This window comes from Bison bison, unplaced genomic scaffold, assembly GCF_000754665.1.
Source record: "Bison bison bison isolate TAMUID 2011002044 unplaced genomic scaffold, Bison_UMD1.0 scf7180017864136, whole genome shotgun sequence".
NCBI classification, from domain to species: domain Eukaryota; kingdom Metazoa; phylum Chordata; class Mammalia; order Artiodactyla; family Bovidae; genus Bison; species Bison bison.
In genome coordinates this window covers 165254-181705 of record NW_011494708.1, presented here as the reverse complement: position 1 = coordinate 181705, position 16452 = coordinate 165254, and the positions used below count along the sequence as shown (strand labels likewise).

The following is a 16452-nucleotide window of genomic DNA, read 5'->3' as shown; positions in this document are numbered from 1 at the left end:
TGTGTCCGACTTTTCGCAACCACATGGACTATACAGTCCATGGAATTCTCCAGGCCAGAATCCTGGAGTGGGTAGCCTTTCCCTTCTCCAGGGTATCTTCCCAACCCAGAGATCGAAGCCAGGTCTCCCGCATTGCAGGCAGATTCTTTACCACGTGGGCCACAAGAGAAGCCCAAGAATACTGGAGTGGGTAGCCTATCCCTTCTCCAGCAGATCTTCCCCACCCAGGAATCGAAACGGGGTCTGCTGCGTTGCAGGCAGATTCTTTACCAACTGAGCTTTCAGTTCAGTTCAGTCACTGTCCAACTCTTTGCGACCCCGTGAACTGCAGCATGCGAGGCCTCCCTGCCCATCACCAACTCCCGGAGTTCACCCAAACTCATGTCCATTGTGTCGGTGATGCTATCCAGCCATCTCATCCTCTGTCGTCCCCTTCTCCTCCTGCCCTCAATCTTTCCCAGCGTCAGGGTCTTTTCAAATGAGTCAGCTCTTCTCATTAGGTGACCAAAGTATTGGAGTGTCAGCTTCAACATCAGTTCTTCCAAAGAACACGCAGGACTGATCTCCTTTAGGATGAATTAGTTGGATCTTCTTGCAGTCCAAGGGACTCTCAAGAGTCTTCTCCAATACCGCAGTTCAAAAGCATCAATTCTTAGGCACCCAGCTTTCTTCATAGTCCAACTCTCACATCCATACATGACTATTGGAAAAGCGATAGCCTTGACTAGACAGACCTTTTTGTTTTTGAGCCTTCAGGGAAGTGTTAAATCTAAGGTAATTTAAAGCCCATAATCTCTGTTTAGAGACTAGTGCCTCACCTGGACTGGTGGTTGTCCAACTTTGTGTGCAGTAGAATCACTTGGGAGGACTTGATAAAGCACAGACTAGAGCTCCTGATACTGTGTTGGTTTTTGATGTGGCTGTGAGATGTCCAGATGTAGGTGTTGAGTTAGACAGCTGTGTATGCAATAGGGAACTCAAGGGAATGGTGAGGTTGGGCTACAGATACAGTTGTGAGCCTAGAGAGGGGTGGTGATGATTGCCTCAGAGAAAGTAGTTGTGGCACACAGGCTTTAGTTGCCCACGGGGTGTAACATCTTCCCAGCCTAGGGATCAAACCCCCGACCCCTCCATTGGCATGCAGATTCTTACCCACTCTCCCACCAGGGAAGAAAGACTTAGCCCTTTTAACAACTGTTAAGATACTCCTTTAATTTTGTTTATGCAATTCTTGTGTGCCTTTTCATTTATATTTTAATGATGCAACATTCAGATTTAGCTGTATATCCTCAACTTAGACTTGTGTTTACTAAGTCTGGAAGTTGTGGGTTGGTAAAGGCAGGGAGGGAGGGCAATGTTAAATGAAAGAATTTGACTATAAATATCTTTTGGCAATGCCTGATTAATATGGCTATTATTAAATATTATATAATATGTCAAGGATTTTTTATTATTGAAGAAAAAGTGCATCTTTAAATCATATTATAGTCCTCGGTTATTCATGAGAGGTATTTTGTAGAAACACATGCAGTACATCATTGACCACAAATTTATGTACTGCTTTAGCTAAATCACTTCCCGTTGTAGATACTCTTTAAAATCTGATAACTGAAACATATGTATTAAAAAAATAGAACTGACATTGTATATTTCTTTTTGCAGAACTTTTTGCTTATATAGGTCAAAAACATTGATTCAGGTTTTTCCTAAAATCATATCTTTGCAATAAAGAATTGGGGTCGGTTGTGGTGGGGGAGGGGGCGTGGGGAGATGAGAACTAATAAATTGAGCCTGAGGACTAGTTGTAATTCATGGGACTAAAAATAGTGGGAACAGAATTTGTATTAAAATTTTCAACATACAGAAAATTGAAAGAATGATGTAGTAATCTCCCACATTACCAATTTACCTACTCAGTCATTAATAACAGCACGTCATCATTGTTTTCCTTTATATTAGAGTATGCCTACATATACTTGTTTGCTGAATGATTTGAAAGTCACTTGCAGACATCATGACCTTCTGCTTTTATTGAGAAATATTAGTGCTTATGAATGAGATGCAGCAGTTTCTACATTGTCTGACTATGAATATATCCTAATGATTTTGTGGCTAGCTGTAATTGACTAAAAAGACTTTTATGGTGAGGGTCAGGTAGTGTAATCCTGTCTCTCAGCCATGGTTTACTTTTCCATCCATTTATCATCTGTCCCAGCCTGTTCTGGCTGCTGTAACGAGATGCCATGAGCTGGGTGGCTTATGAACAGCAGACATGTATATCTCTCAGTTCTGGAGGCTGAGAAGTCCAAGGTTTGGTGTCTGGTAAGGGCCCACTTCCTACTTGGCCATCTTTTTGCTGCAGTTTCTCTCATGTAGTGGAAGGGGAAGCGGGAACTCTCTGGGCCACTTTTACAAAGGTATTAACCTCATTCATGAAGTCTCTACTCTTATAACCTATTCACCTCCCAAAGGCCCCATCTTTGTGGAACATAAAATCTGAGTTCTGATTAATGAAATACTTACTTAGTAATGGTAACCAGAATAGACTCTATACTATGTTAAAAGAATGTTTCCTGTATTTTATAAATACAGGTATTTGCAAGGTACTTGGGGGTTCAGTTTTATGTAGAAGAACCTGGCTCTGATTTGTAGGGGGGTGGAGTGGGATTGCGGTTTTGCTGCTAGCTTACAGAAGAAGGCTTAATGCATAAGGTTGAGTGTGAGACATGGAGAAGGCAGAACAGGGTTTGTTGGTGGATGTTTATGTGCACAGGCGTCACTGGTTGCGCCTCCAGGGAAGAGTTCTTGAGAATTTCTGGTCAACTTCCATCGCCCGGTATGAAACAGCATTGAGAGCACAGGAGGCCAGTGTGGATGGCACTGGGTTGTGGAGAGAGTGTGGGTTTTCAACAGCGACTGACCAGTGCAGTGAGGAGCAGAGAGCCAGTTTCTTCAGGCTGTTTTTGTGAAATTGCCAGGAAACCTGCCTACAAACCAGTCCTAGTGGTGCAGCTTTGTCTATATTGATCGTTTGAATGAGCCATTAAGGAAAAAGAGCATGTTATGAAGCAGGCCAGACAATGGTGAGTTTTCATCAGCTGATGTCAGTAAAATTGAACGTGCCTCCCTCACTGGATGACAGGAAACACGTGGATCTGAGCCTACTGCAGTGACTTCCCCAGTGTCCTTTTCTTAAGCGCCAGTAGACCAAACAGGTCAGATGCCTGAGGAAGTGAACTGAGTATTTTTCTGTTGAGTAGTTTAGGCTGCTTCTCACAGGCTAGACTGCCCATGGTAGGGCAGTAGTGACAAATGATCCCAGAGACACGTCACCTCAGTGTTGTGATAACAGGTGGCACCAGTGGTCCAGGATCTGCTTTCAGGAAAGCTTTTTATTTCTCAAATAAGTGAGGTACTGAAGGACCCGAGAGGTACATGCTACCCTGGGTTTGTATTGCCCTTTGCTCTGCATTTTTGCATTGTTTCACCAACTCAGTGTGTGTGGGGGTGGGGGTGGGGGGTGTAAGTCACTTTAGTCTTGTCCAACTCTTTGAGACCCTGTGGACTGTAGCCCATCAGGTTCCTGTGTCCATGGGATTCTCCAGGCAAGAATACTGGGGTGGATTGCTATGCCCTCCTCCAAGGATCTTCCTGACCCAGGGATTATGTTTACTGCATTGGCATGCGGGTTCTTTACCACTAGCGCTACCTCGGAAGTCCAGTTATGAGAATAATGATGGGTAATTAGGATTGACGTCAGAAGCTCACACATACATGGAAGGGAAAATGTTGCCTTTGTTTGGGAAAGACTCCCAGGTGAAGAGAAGTTGGGAAGGGTTTCTGTTCACAGTCTGACCTGAGGTGCTCTGAGAGATGACCAGAGGCCACTCAGGCCTCCAGTGGGCAAGGTTATGAGTGAGTCCTGATGAATGGGCCCACTTTGGGTGTCTAGTAGAGTTGAACTGTGGGCCAGCCCTTGGCTGGCCTGTGGGAAGCGGGCCACTGTTCTCCTTCTCAGTGCTCCTGCAGCTGAGGATCGCTCTCTACAGATGTTAGCTGGATGCTTGTGTGGGGTGACTGGAGAGTTTCAGCTGAGCCCAAGCAGAACCTTTGAAAGTGAAAGTTTCTCAGATGTGTCCGACTCTTTGCAACCCCATGGACTATACAGTCCATGGAATTCTCCAGACCAGAATACTGGAGTGGGTAGCCTTTCCCTTCTGATCTTCCCAACCCAGGGATTGAACCCAGGTTTTCCGCATTGCAGGTGGATTCTTTACCTGCTGAGCCCAAGCAAGCAGAACCTTTAGTGATGGGCCACATCTGCCCTGGAGGAAGGATCTAGCTGTGATGCTCACTGCTGCCCCCAGTGGTGGTGTGCTGGCATGCAAGGGCCAAGCACTGGAGGAGAGTGGGGATACAGTAGCCTCCCCATCCCATCCGAGGTTTCAATTTCCACAGTTTTATTTACTCATGGTCAACTACAGGTGGAAAATATTAAAAACAATTCCTATGTTTTAAATTACACACCATTCTGAATAGTGTGATGAAATCTCACACCATCCCACCCAGGGCGTGAATCAACCCTTTGTCCCTCACATCCTGCTCCTCAGTCCCTTAGTAGCCGTTCCGGTTATCAGATCCACTGTCAAGATATCTCAGTTTGTGTTCAGGTCACCCTCATTTTACTCAGTAACAGCTCCAAAGCATGAGAGTACTGATGCTGACTGTTTGGATGTGCTGAAGAGAAGCTATATGACACTTCTTTTAAGTTAAATGGTGAAAGTTCTTGACTTAATGAGGAGAGAAAAAAACTGTATGCTGAGGTTGCTAAGATCCATGGTAGGAATGACTCTTTCTCTGAAATTGTGACCAAAAAAATTGTACTCGTTTTGCTGTTATATCTCACATTGCAAAAGTTATGGTCACAGTTGTGGTAAGTGCTGAGGGAAAAGGCATTGCGTGCATGTTAAGTCACTTGATCGTGTCCGACTCTGTACAACCCTATGGACTGTAGCCTGCCAGGTTCCTCTGTCCGTGGGATTTCCCAGGCAAGAATACTGGAGTGGGTTGCCATGCCCTCTTCCTGGGGATCTTCCTGACCCAGGGATCAAACCTTTGTCTCTTATATCTCCTGTATTGGCAGGCGGGTTCTATACCACTGGGAAAAATGGAAAAGGCATTGCATTTGTACAGTAAGATATTTTGAAAGAGAAAGACCGATTTTATAAACTTTTATCATATTGTTATAATTCTGTTTAATTGTTGTTGATCGCTTACTGTGCCTAATTTACAAATTTTGTCATAGATATGTATGTATAGAAAAAAGGCATAGTATATAAAGGATTCGGCACTATTTCAGTTTCAGGCGCGCACTGGGAGTCTTGGAACGTATTCCACATGGATGGGGGGACTTGCTGTCCGTTATGATTGCTGTCAGATGCCATTGCATGGAGGACTGGTGCATCTTGGCTTTGAGCTGTATACTGTGAAATAACACACTGTTTTATAGAAAGCCTCGCCTTAGAAGTCCTGGGAGGAAGAAATATTAACAACCAAATGGTGTGAATTTTAGAGTGTATAGTTTTGAAAACGATTTGAAAATTTTTAATTTAATTATCCTTGTCACCAGTACAGTCTGATTTATTTCGATAATTAAAGTGTAACATACTAAGGAAGAGACTGTAAAAATAATGTATAAGATTGTCATTTAGTCATAACTTTGAATTGGACTAATGCTATGCTGTGCTAAGTCACTTCAGTCGTTTCCGACTCTGTGTGACCCCATAGGTGGCAGCCCACCAGGCTCCCCCATCCCTGGGATTCTCCAGGCAAGAACACTGGAGTGGGTTGCCATTTCCTTCTCCAGTGCATGAAAGTGAAAAGTGAAAGTGAAGTCGCTTAGTCCTGTCCGACTCTTAGTGACCCCATGGATTGCAGCCTAACAGGCTCCTCCATCCATGGGATTTTCCAAGCAAGAGTACTGGAGTGGGGTGCCATTGCCTTCTCCGGAATTGGAGTAATACTAAGATGCATGTTGCCCCACACAAATGGCTTCAGAACCAGATTTCTTGATTTTGAATTCTTGCTCTTCTACTTACTACTGGGCTGATTTTAGCTTAGCCTGTTTGGCCTCAGTTTCCTCCCATTCCTATTACTATCATTGCTGTTTTCTGTACAGCAGATAAGTGCAGTATGCCTAAATAGTTCTTACAGTGTTGAGATGTAAGTAACTTTCATTTTGTCTTTAACAGGGACCTCCGAAACAATCTTATTAGTAGTATAGACCCAGGTGCCTTTTGGGGACTGTCATCGCTAAAAAGATTGTAAGTGTTTGAATTGCTGGCTTATGAATGTGAACCATTCCTTTTTAAGTAACTGTTAACATACTTCAAACTTTAACACGATAAAAAAGTGGCTTTTTAATAATTTTTAGAAGTTCGTCTAGCCGGGTCTAAGATAGAAAAGCAGACTGTTTAAAGTAAGTAGCTCAGAAGGCAATTTATTTATACAGCAGTTTGATTTGTTGGTGGTAGATGGTTACATCCCTCTTATGGTAATAAAATGATTATGGTTTGCTTTGCCAGTGGGCATAATCTGTAGATGAGTTTCAATTTACGAATGCATTTAAACAATCTATTGTAAATGCCCTAAAAATTGAGGCCTCTTTCTATTAATGATTTCAACATCTTGCCAATTTCCTATGTATTTTATCTGTATGTTATTTCAAAATCTAAAGACCAGTTTTTATTACTTCCGAGACTAAGCACTCTTGCTTTCCTTATCGTGTTCTTGTCACAACTACTTTGTGAGAGTGCTCATATTTTAGAGGTCACCTGGTGCTTAAGCCATGTGGACTGCGCCACTACCCTTCATTCCTTCTGAATGCATTTACTGAGTGCTGACTGCTTACTATGCTTGGACTTCCCTGGAAGAACTCACAGACTCTTAGGGGCAAATCGATAGTGAAAATACATCCTAAATAATGTTACTAATCTGCCGGGGAAAGGAGGGACCACCTGAGATGGGAATGACCTCCATGAGAGCAGCCAGCCTTTAGACTTGACTTTGCTCCTGAGGGGTGAGTATGTATTGAAGAGTAACAGAAAGAGCACTGTAAGCAGAGTGGACACAGGTGTGAAAAGAACATGTTCTTTGACCAAAGCATTAAGTAGAAAGGGGAAAAGAACATTGGAATGTAAGGTTAGTCAGAAAGAGACCAGGCTTTTGATGACCTCCTGCCATGTTGAAGAATTTCGAATCTATTATTTAGACAGTGGAGGGCTGGCAAAACTTTTTCACTATGGAGTTGATGTGATCAGGTTAGTGACATCAGGGCTGCAGTGGATCAAGCTGGGTTTAGACGTCAGTGAAAGTATTATCAACGTATAGAAATGTAATTGAAGTGGAAAGACAAATTGGCATCAATTCAGTTCAACAAAAATTTATCAAGTTCATCCTCTGTGCCCAGTAGTGACCAGCCTCCAGAGATACAAAGGTAACTAACTCAGGAACCGCTTGGAAGGTTTGCAGTCTAGTGGAATTATGTATACCAACCAAGATCTTGGGTTTGGGTTTGGAATATACTTCCAGAGAGATGGAGCCCTAGCTGGTGTTCAGCTGTTAAGGGTCTTTGAAGCTGTTGGGACTTGCCAGACTGACACAAGCAGGAGCATGGAACGTGGCCATCAACAGGCTACATGCATCCCCAGAAACAGTCCTTAGGGAGTGGAGGGGCAGCAGCCAGCTGAGCTTGATTTATAACAATGAGTCATTTTCTCTGTGCTTCTTACTGGGACAAACTGACCCGTTGTTTGGATGGAATGTGAGTCCTCACGTAGGGAGAAGGAGTAGGAGTGTAGCTGCTAGAGCTGCCCTATCAAGCTCTGGGGCTGAGGCTAAAGCATTTTTATTTCAACTGTCCCTCCTGGTGATCCTGATGCTAAAGCTGGAGAATTACTACAACTAGTTGTTCCAAGAGGAGGGAGGAGGGTGGTATCATATGGCCAGACAAGTCCACTTATTCTCACCTTCTCTGATCACGTGACCATCCGTGTTCTGTTTTCTGATAATAGGGACCTTAATATGATAGTATCTGCATGTTGAGGTAGAGATTGAAGGAAACTCGACTCTTAATAAAAAGCAGCTTCATCAGGCTCTTTCAAGCATACTGCAAAATAGCCTGTGTTCTCCATCAGTTCTTTATCCTTCAGTAAATAATTTTTCACATATTGCTATCCAAAATGAATTTAAAATTTTCTTGTTCAGTAGCACTTAATTTAATTACCATGATTGTCCCAGATGTTGCTTTAGCATTTTTTCATTGCATTACACATTAAGTAGTCTCTGGTGCTCATGTCTAGGAAGGTAATTGTCATTTATAATCTTCCCACTAGAAAATTCGGTCTTAATTCCAAACAGCTAACTTGGTATACAGCTTGCAAGCTGAGAGAGTTCTGTATGAAAACTCCGTGAGATAGAAAGGTATCTGCTAGTCACTTCTTGACTACAGGCACTTTTTCTTATGAGGCCTTAAATCATTCAGTTGTGCATCTCACTCAGCAGCTGCATATAAAGTGTTTCTGTCAGTGTCCCATGCCTTTACTTTATAGATAATTTGGATCAGGAAGATTAAGTCAGTGGCTTTCTGGAGAATAAACTATCAGAAGTAGGTAAAACCTAGACCCATTCAGTTTCTCTTTTGCTTTATCAACAAAATTCAAGCTGATTCTCAATTCAAATGAAAACTCATTATCAGTACCTAAATTCCATTTTAAATAGGTATAGCTGTAATGAAATTGTTTCCCAAAGAATCAATGGTAATTACACCATTTAAAACTCAGAACTGAGACAAGATAATGAATAGAACTCAAAATGCTTGTTTAAGCAACACTTCACACGATGATGCCTCATTTTCTTAAATAGTAAAGCCCAGAAATAGAAGGAAAATCAGCCGGAATAAAGAAAAGTCCCACACGATTAAATACTTAGCTTTAATATTCTGAGGAGCTAGAGCATAATGAATGTAGATAAAAACTTGTATTGCTTAACATATTTTTTTAAATCAAAAGTTGCCATAAGAAAGGGAAAACAGAGCTATGAAATTTTTGAATACTAGGGATTACCTAAACTAGCTTTTAAAATATCTAAAGGAAAAAATTAATGAGTGGGTACTGAATTCAAATATGAAGTCTTTGTAATTTCTATCAGACTAATACCTCCCCCCCCATTACCAAGTGTATAATTTAGAATCTGACAGTTTTAGTTTAGAAATGGTTGGTATAAGTCTCTAAAGAGTAACTCAGTGAAATTCAAAGAATATGTCCTTCTGTATTACAGAGAATAATACAGACAGTGAAGAAAATACAAGAAAAATATTTTTTAAAGTTTGGCTTAGAAAGCTTGTTTTACTTCTTTTATTGAAATAAAAAATGACCAATAATCCCAAATCTTAATAACTGAGAAAAACAAAGATTCATTGTTTTAGGGCTTTCATAGTAAATCCACTGATGGGAAATGATGAAAGCTATGCTCTCTTATTTGAAGAAATAGTTATCTCCTAATTAAAATAAATCTTAATTGAAGTATAAAATTGTGTTCACTGTGCTTGGTATGAATAAAAATAGTGTGGAAAGAACAAAATACTAAACTTATTACAGATAAAAGGGAAAAAGTTACCTACATTGAGAAGGAGAAAGAAAAAATGGTTTCAAAGTAACATTTGATAGGAACTATAAGAAGTTTAGGAGTGACTGAAAAAATATGGGCCATTACCTAGATATTGTGATAAAGTAATTTGGCTTGGAGCCTAAATGACAGATCTGTAAAGTAAAAGCTAGCTCAGTTGTTTTTTCATTACAGTCAAAACTTCTGAGTATTTAAGGAATGAAGTTAGCATTAAGTTTCACTTGTTCTTGAGGAAATAAAAGTTTGGGGATTGTGATAATGTACCTTTTTACCCGTTGTCTCTTGGATGTTGCCTTAGATCAGCTCTGTTCCCTAACTTACCAGCGTGATGAGCTGTGTATATCATCACAGGCAGTAAGATAGATTGGTTTTATCTTGAGTCATTTTCCAGGAGTAAATGGCTTTAAATATTGAGGGCACTGTAATTAAACAGCGATTAGTTTTCTACGTGCCAGAAGTAAGTGAAAGCAAGGATTATTTCTTCTCTCAGTGCTGTACTTGAGATAGGTGAATATGTTAGAGATGCTTAAAAGAAAAGTCCTGTGTGATACCTGGGTGCCATTCTTGAATATGAAATGTATGAAACCTTCATTAACCAGGAGAACTAATTGAAGATACTTTTCCCCTTTCTCCTTAGGGATCTGACAAACAACCGAATAGGATGTCTGAATGCAGATATATTCCGAGGACTCACCAATCTGGTTAGGCTGTAAGTACCTCTGTCTTCCATATTATAATACAAGGAAGCATATGAATCAGTACCCACATTTTTATGACCACTTATATGTTTAACATTAAAATAGCAACTGTAGAGGTTATAGAACTGGTAGGGGGATAGTTCAGTTCAGTCACTCAGTCATGTCCAACTCTTTGCGACCCCATGGACTGTAGCATGCCAGGCTTCCCTGTCCATTACCAGCTCCTAAAGCTTGCTCAAACTCATGTCCATTGAGTTGGTGATGCCATCCAACCATCTCATCCTCTGTCATCCTGTTCTTCTCCTGCCTTCAACCTTTCCCTGGGAAAGATTGAAGGTAGGGAATAAGGAGCTGGAAATTTAATCATGGAGATATAATGTCATCAGAATATAATAATGCATGACATCCACTGCTCCACATACACATGCACACACGCGATGTAGTATGTGTGCATATTGGACCTAGAGAATAGGTCCATATTGAAACACATGATCAAAAGCCTTGATGGTTTGGGAAAATTTCTTTGAAGAGGTGAATATTGAGCTAATGGTCCAGATCCTTAGAAGGGAAAAGAAGTCAAGCAAATGATAGAAATCAGAGCGAGGTCAGTTTGTCAAGGTGAAAGCTGATAGTCTTATGCATAGACTGACCATTGAAGTCACTCCTCTGACCTTGTGTTTATAGGTGACCTCTCAAGCTTTTCTGTTTTTCATCTGTACAGTAGGATTAATAGTACCTCAAAGTTATTAGAAGGATTAATTAGCATTTGAATTATCTATACCTGTTTCTTATAATTTATATCTAATATAAATGGAGAACTTTGTATATATCATCAAATATATTTTAGTTTTATTTTTAAAGTTAAGAATCTGAGAATAACTAGAAGTAAGGACAGTTACCTGTAATAGAGCTTTATGCAAGAAAGGCAGACTGAAGCTTAGAACTGACTCAATCCTAGGAGGCCTCTGGAAGACATTGATGTGGGGAAATGGCATAAATCATGATTTAGAGAATAGCAATCTAGAAAAAGGGTGCAGCATGCAAGGCAGGATTTTGAGGTAGAAGTTCTAGTTCTGAGATTGCCTATGCTGGGCTCTTTCCCTTTGTAGCTTTTTAGGATGTTTCATCTGTTGTGTTCAAGTTAACTTTGAAAAAGCCATATGGGCTTAAGTACTGAGGTTATTTCATCTCTACAGTAAGCGATGGGTCTCACTTGTCAGAATAGAACAAAGTACTCTTGCTCCTCAGTCAGCAAATTCGTATTTTTCAGTGTGCCCTTTAGCTCCGGGGGAAAGATAGATGGCCCCAGTATATGTTTTTAAATAAAAGATTGACTTGGTGTACAGCTTTACTCATTGCTAGAAATCAGTTAAATCTATTACAGTGTTCTTTTTTTGTAAGTGGATTACAGTTTTGTTTCAGTGCCTTTATTATATCGAGAGTTTTTAATTTTTGTTTTTGAGGAAAGTGTAAGAATTGGCAACCTGAGGCATTTATGGAGAAAAATGTGTTATGCTTTTGAGTAGTTATGAATCAAATAGTGAAAGAAGGAGTCTGAGGTTTACCATTTTCTTGACTTTAGTTCCAGATGGATTTATAGCTTTGGTCTAGGGATTTTTGACTCAACAGCAGAAGTTCTTTAGGCAAAAGTGTTGTTTTGGACAGTGCTTACATTAAAGCAGGTTACTATACACTTACTTTTTTGTTTTTGCCTCCTGCCTTAAAATCTAATATTGTTGCAAATTTTAAAGCCTGGATTGTCTCTTACATTTTTACCAATTCTCTGATACCTGTGCGAGAATTTACAGGACATAGAACATAACAGACATATATCCAGTGAGTCATTAAAACATAGAAATAACACTACCAAGTTTCCTACTTTGTGATTGATTGAGATAATTTTGTAGTCCATGTAATAGTAGATGATAGCCCTCTTAAATGCAGCAGTATGGCACATATAGAACTATACCTGACATATCCTTCAAACACTGTTCTAAGAAAAATTAAGACTTCCTGCATGGCTCTTTGGGTAAAGAATCCGCCTGCAATGCAGGAGACCCAGGAGACATGGGTTCAATCCCTGAGTCGGGAAGATCCCCTGAAGAAGAAAATGGCAACCCACTCCAGTATTCTTGCCTGGAAAAGTCCATGGACAGAGGAGCCCGGCGGGCTACAGTCCATGGGTCACAAAGAGTCGGACACGACTGAGTGACTGAACTGAACTGAAGAAAAATGATCAGTACTAAACACATAAACATAAACACATAGGAAAAATTAGCAGTTGTGGTAGCTTCTTAGCATTCAGGAATGCTTTGCAGTGGAGTTGCTTGTGATCATTTGGGTTGACATAGTTCTCGAGCATTGAATCAGGAACCTTTGGATGGGTGTTCTGTGTGGGCTGCATAGCTTTCTGGGCTGTCTAAGCCAGGTTGTATGTTGCTTGTAAAGGCTGATAGCATTTGGTATTTCAGATATGGAGAATAACATTTTCATTCTAGCAAGTGGAAAAGAGAGTCTGATTAGTTAAGGGACATGTAGTACATTTTCAGGTTAAGAGTCAGAGAAGCTCTGTATTACTAATATTTCCCACCCTATAGAGTAAATGTGCAAAAGAAATAAGTCTAGAGTAGATTACTGTTCTAGCTCTTTCCTCTGCTACCTCTTCAGCTTAACTCTTTGGGTTACCCTGGAACTTTGGACCCTTAGACTCACTTGGCCTCTTAGCCACGGAGCCTGGAAACCTTGGCAGAAGGCCTGTAGCATTCCCACCCAGACTTCTCATTGGCGATTTAGTGTAAAAATTGAAAAATGACATACGTCAGAGTGTTCAGTGGACTTGGGTGTGGTAGGTAAATTGATTGAATCTGTGTATTGATCTCTGCCTTTATTGATGGAGAAGTTCTGGGAAGTGAAGCCATCCTCCCAGAGGGTCCCACTCTAACCCTAGGAGTAACTGGCAGAAAAAGGATGGAACTAATAATGGACTCCAGTAAAGTCTCTGTCGTTCACTTATGAAGTTAGCTTACAGAGTAGTTGTTAGGAGATCCAAAAAAATCAAAACTTTGCTTTTAATTTTCTTTATGAATTTTGATCAATTTAAAACCTGTGTTTTTCCTCTAAGAATTATACCTTTAATATTTTTCTGTCAATCGAGTGATATTTATAAGAACTTCCTTTCTACAATTTAAAAATTATTGTTGTTAAGTAATAAAGCCATATAGAGAGATATGTAGGAAGAGTTGAATTTCCCCTTCATCTGTTCAAACATACCCTTCTGAGATAGCATATACTGTCCAGTGTATATATTCTCAGACTTTTCTATTGCCCCTGCAAATGTGTAGGCATCCGCACAGGGCTTTAAAAATGTGCTATACTCTGGACTTCCCTGGTGATCCGGTGGTTAAGACTTCACGTTCCGGTTCAGGGGGAAAGGGTTCGATCTGTGGTTGGGAAGCTAAGATCCCACATGCCTTGCGACCAAAACCCCAAACATAAAATAGAAGCAGTATTGTAAAAAATTCAATAAAGACTTTAAAAATGATCTACATCAAAAAAAATCTTTAAAAAGTGTATTCTACTTGACAACTTACTTAAAAAAATTTTACCAAGGTACCATTATCTTTTTAGGAGAATACTTTTTAGGAGAATACTGTTATCTTTTCAGGAGAATGTTTTTGTTCATGCTTCTGACTAGCTAACAGAATATTCCACAAGTATAGAACAGTGCGCTGTGCTTAGTCGCTCAGTTGTGTCTGACTCTCTGCAACCGCATGGACTGTAGCCCTCCAGGCTCCTCTGTCCATGGGAATTCTCTAGGCAAGAATACTGGAGTGGATAGCCATGCCCTCCTCTGGGGGATCTTCCCAACTCAGAGATTGAACCCAGGTCTCCCACACTGCAGGTGGATGCTTTACTGTCTGAGCCATGAGGTAAAAGAACAGTATGGTTTAGTCAGTTATTCCTAAGTTAAAGGAGGTACCATTTGATTCATTACCTCCTCCTTTAACAAGTCTGCCCTAGTAAACATGCCTGTACATACACAGATGCTGCATCGTACCCATTTAACTTACAGGAATGCAAATATCTATTTAACAAAAAGTAAGTGAATAAAAATTAAGTGAGAGAGTAAGAAACAGCATGAGTGGGAGTGGGTGGATAATTCACCTGCCACTCCATTCAATGAGCTGTTTTAGGACACAAGAGAGTGACTTTGCTGTGAACATTGTCATTCTCAGTCCCATGATGCTTTTTTTGGTATAAACATTTCAGAGTTGGAATGTGCTTTTAATGTATTAAGGGCTTCCCTGGTGGTTCAGAGGGTAAAGCGTCTACCTGCAATGCAGGAGACTCAGGTTCGATCCCTGGGTTGGGAAGATCCCCTGGAGAAGGCAATGGCACCCCACTCCAATACTCTTGCCTGGAAAATCCCATGGACAGAGGAGCCTCGTGGGCTGCAGTCCACGGGGTCGCAAAGAGTTGGACACGACTGAGCGACATCACTCTCACTTTAATGTATTAAAGTATATGTGAATTTTTATGGTCATCAGCCAGTTACTTCACTTGGTGTCTAGCCAATCAAATAGCAGTTTGTTCCAACACTGGAGGAAAAATTGCTTTGTGTTGGGATTTACTGGGAGGATGGCATGTCTTTCTCCAATGTGATTCCTTCCTCAGTGATTTCCAAGGAAAAACAAATTAATAGTACCTAATAATTACCATAAAGTTACCTAGCAGTTAGAATCTAATGGTTCCTATAAGATACAATCATTTTGTTTATACTTAAATCCTATACTTGTAATATATATTTTTATTTCCAATGACTACACTCTTTCAAACATCTAAAAATTACAAATAATTGTACAGGGAATCTCCATGTACCCATCAGTCAGTTTCAACACTTAGCAACTCAGAGCCTATCTTGTTTTAGTTCCACATCACATCTCTTATCTTCCCACCTACATTATTTACAGTAAACCCCAGTAATCTTATAATTTCACATAGGGTACCTTGATAAAAGTACAGTTGTTCATTTTAATTACATCCAGGTTACTTTCTTAAAATGTTATGATTTGCATTCCATCAGCTGTAATACCCTTTTCAAAATCCACATTTGGTGTTCACTCTGATAAGCCAAAAAAGAAAAAGGCATTGCTTTCATGATTCTTGAATGTAAAAGTATTCTTTTTATTTTTTAAGTTCCTTGGCAATTCTTTTATGAAGATCAAAATTATTTTACTCAGCCTCTTTTCTATTAAAAAAATTATCCTAAGATATATGTAAAATGAATTCAATAATGTTTTTACTGAAGTCCATTATATATTACTTTTGAGGGATTGGTGTTTGTGCAATGTTAAGTCTTCCCATCCAGAAATACGTCGTTGCAGATGTCATGGAAACAGCTGACCTCTGCCCTCTTCAAGTCTCTTCCCTCTCCCCACTGGGGAATCCTTCTACTCAGGTGTCACTTTTTTCCATGCTTAAAGGATTTAACTCAGCCTCTGGACGTGAAGCAGGCCTCCCTGAGGGTCTCAGGACTTCTTCGGTGAGAATTCTAGGTCAGACTATAGCATTCTTGATACTACAGCAGGCACTGAACAGATCTTGGTGGTGGTTGGGTCATCCTGCCGTTTTCCTGGAGCCCTTGGTAGCAGCTCCTAAAGCTGGGGTCCATGTCCTGAACAGCCAGCCACTGCAATTGAGCACCTTCTGTATACTCTGGCTTCTTACTGGCTTCCAGAGGTATCCAAGTAAATAAGACACACAAGCCCTTTCTGTCCTGGAGCTTATGAAAGTCGAGCATGGAAGAAATCACAAAAAAATGATTTGTACAAACTACTCATATAATAGCATAAGGTGTTCTACAATTTATAGCAAACTCTGTAAGTGTTTATATATTTATTAAAGCCACGATACAAGGGGAAACCAGAGAGGTTAAGTAATCTGCCCAAGGGCAACACTGAATTCTATCCCAAGTCTTTGATTAAACCCTGGACCTGTTTCACTCTTCCAATATATTTTAGTAGGTGACTGTCAGCTGCTGCTGGTTATTTGTACCATCCTTTTCTTTGTT

The 16452-nt window shown here is 40.4% G+C and overlaps 1 protein-coding gene across 1 annotated transcript in view; it reads left to right on the top strand.

Annotated features, from left to right (window-relative positions):
- Nucleotides 1-16452, top strand: part of GPR125 (G protein-coupled receptor 125) — a 117566-nt gene that overhangs the window by 27303 nt on the left and 73811 nt on the right. Inside the window, exons 4-5 of the mRNA XM_010839938.1 lie at nucleotides 6252-6323; nucleotides 10322-10393. Of these exons, the coding sequence (XP_010838240.1) occupies nucleotides 6252-6323; nucleotides 10322-10393 (144 nt within the window). The remainder of the gene's footprint in view (nucleotides 1-6251; nucleotides 6324-10321; nucleotides 10394-16452) is intronic.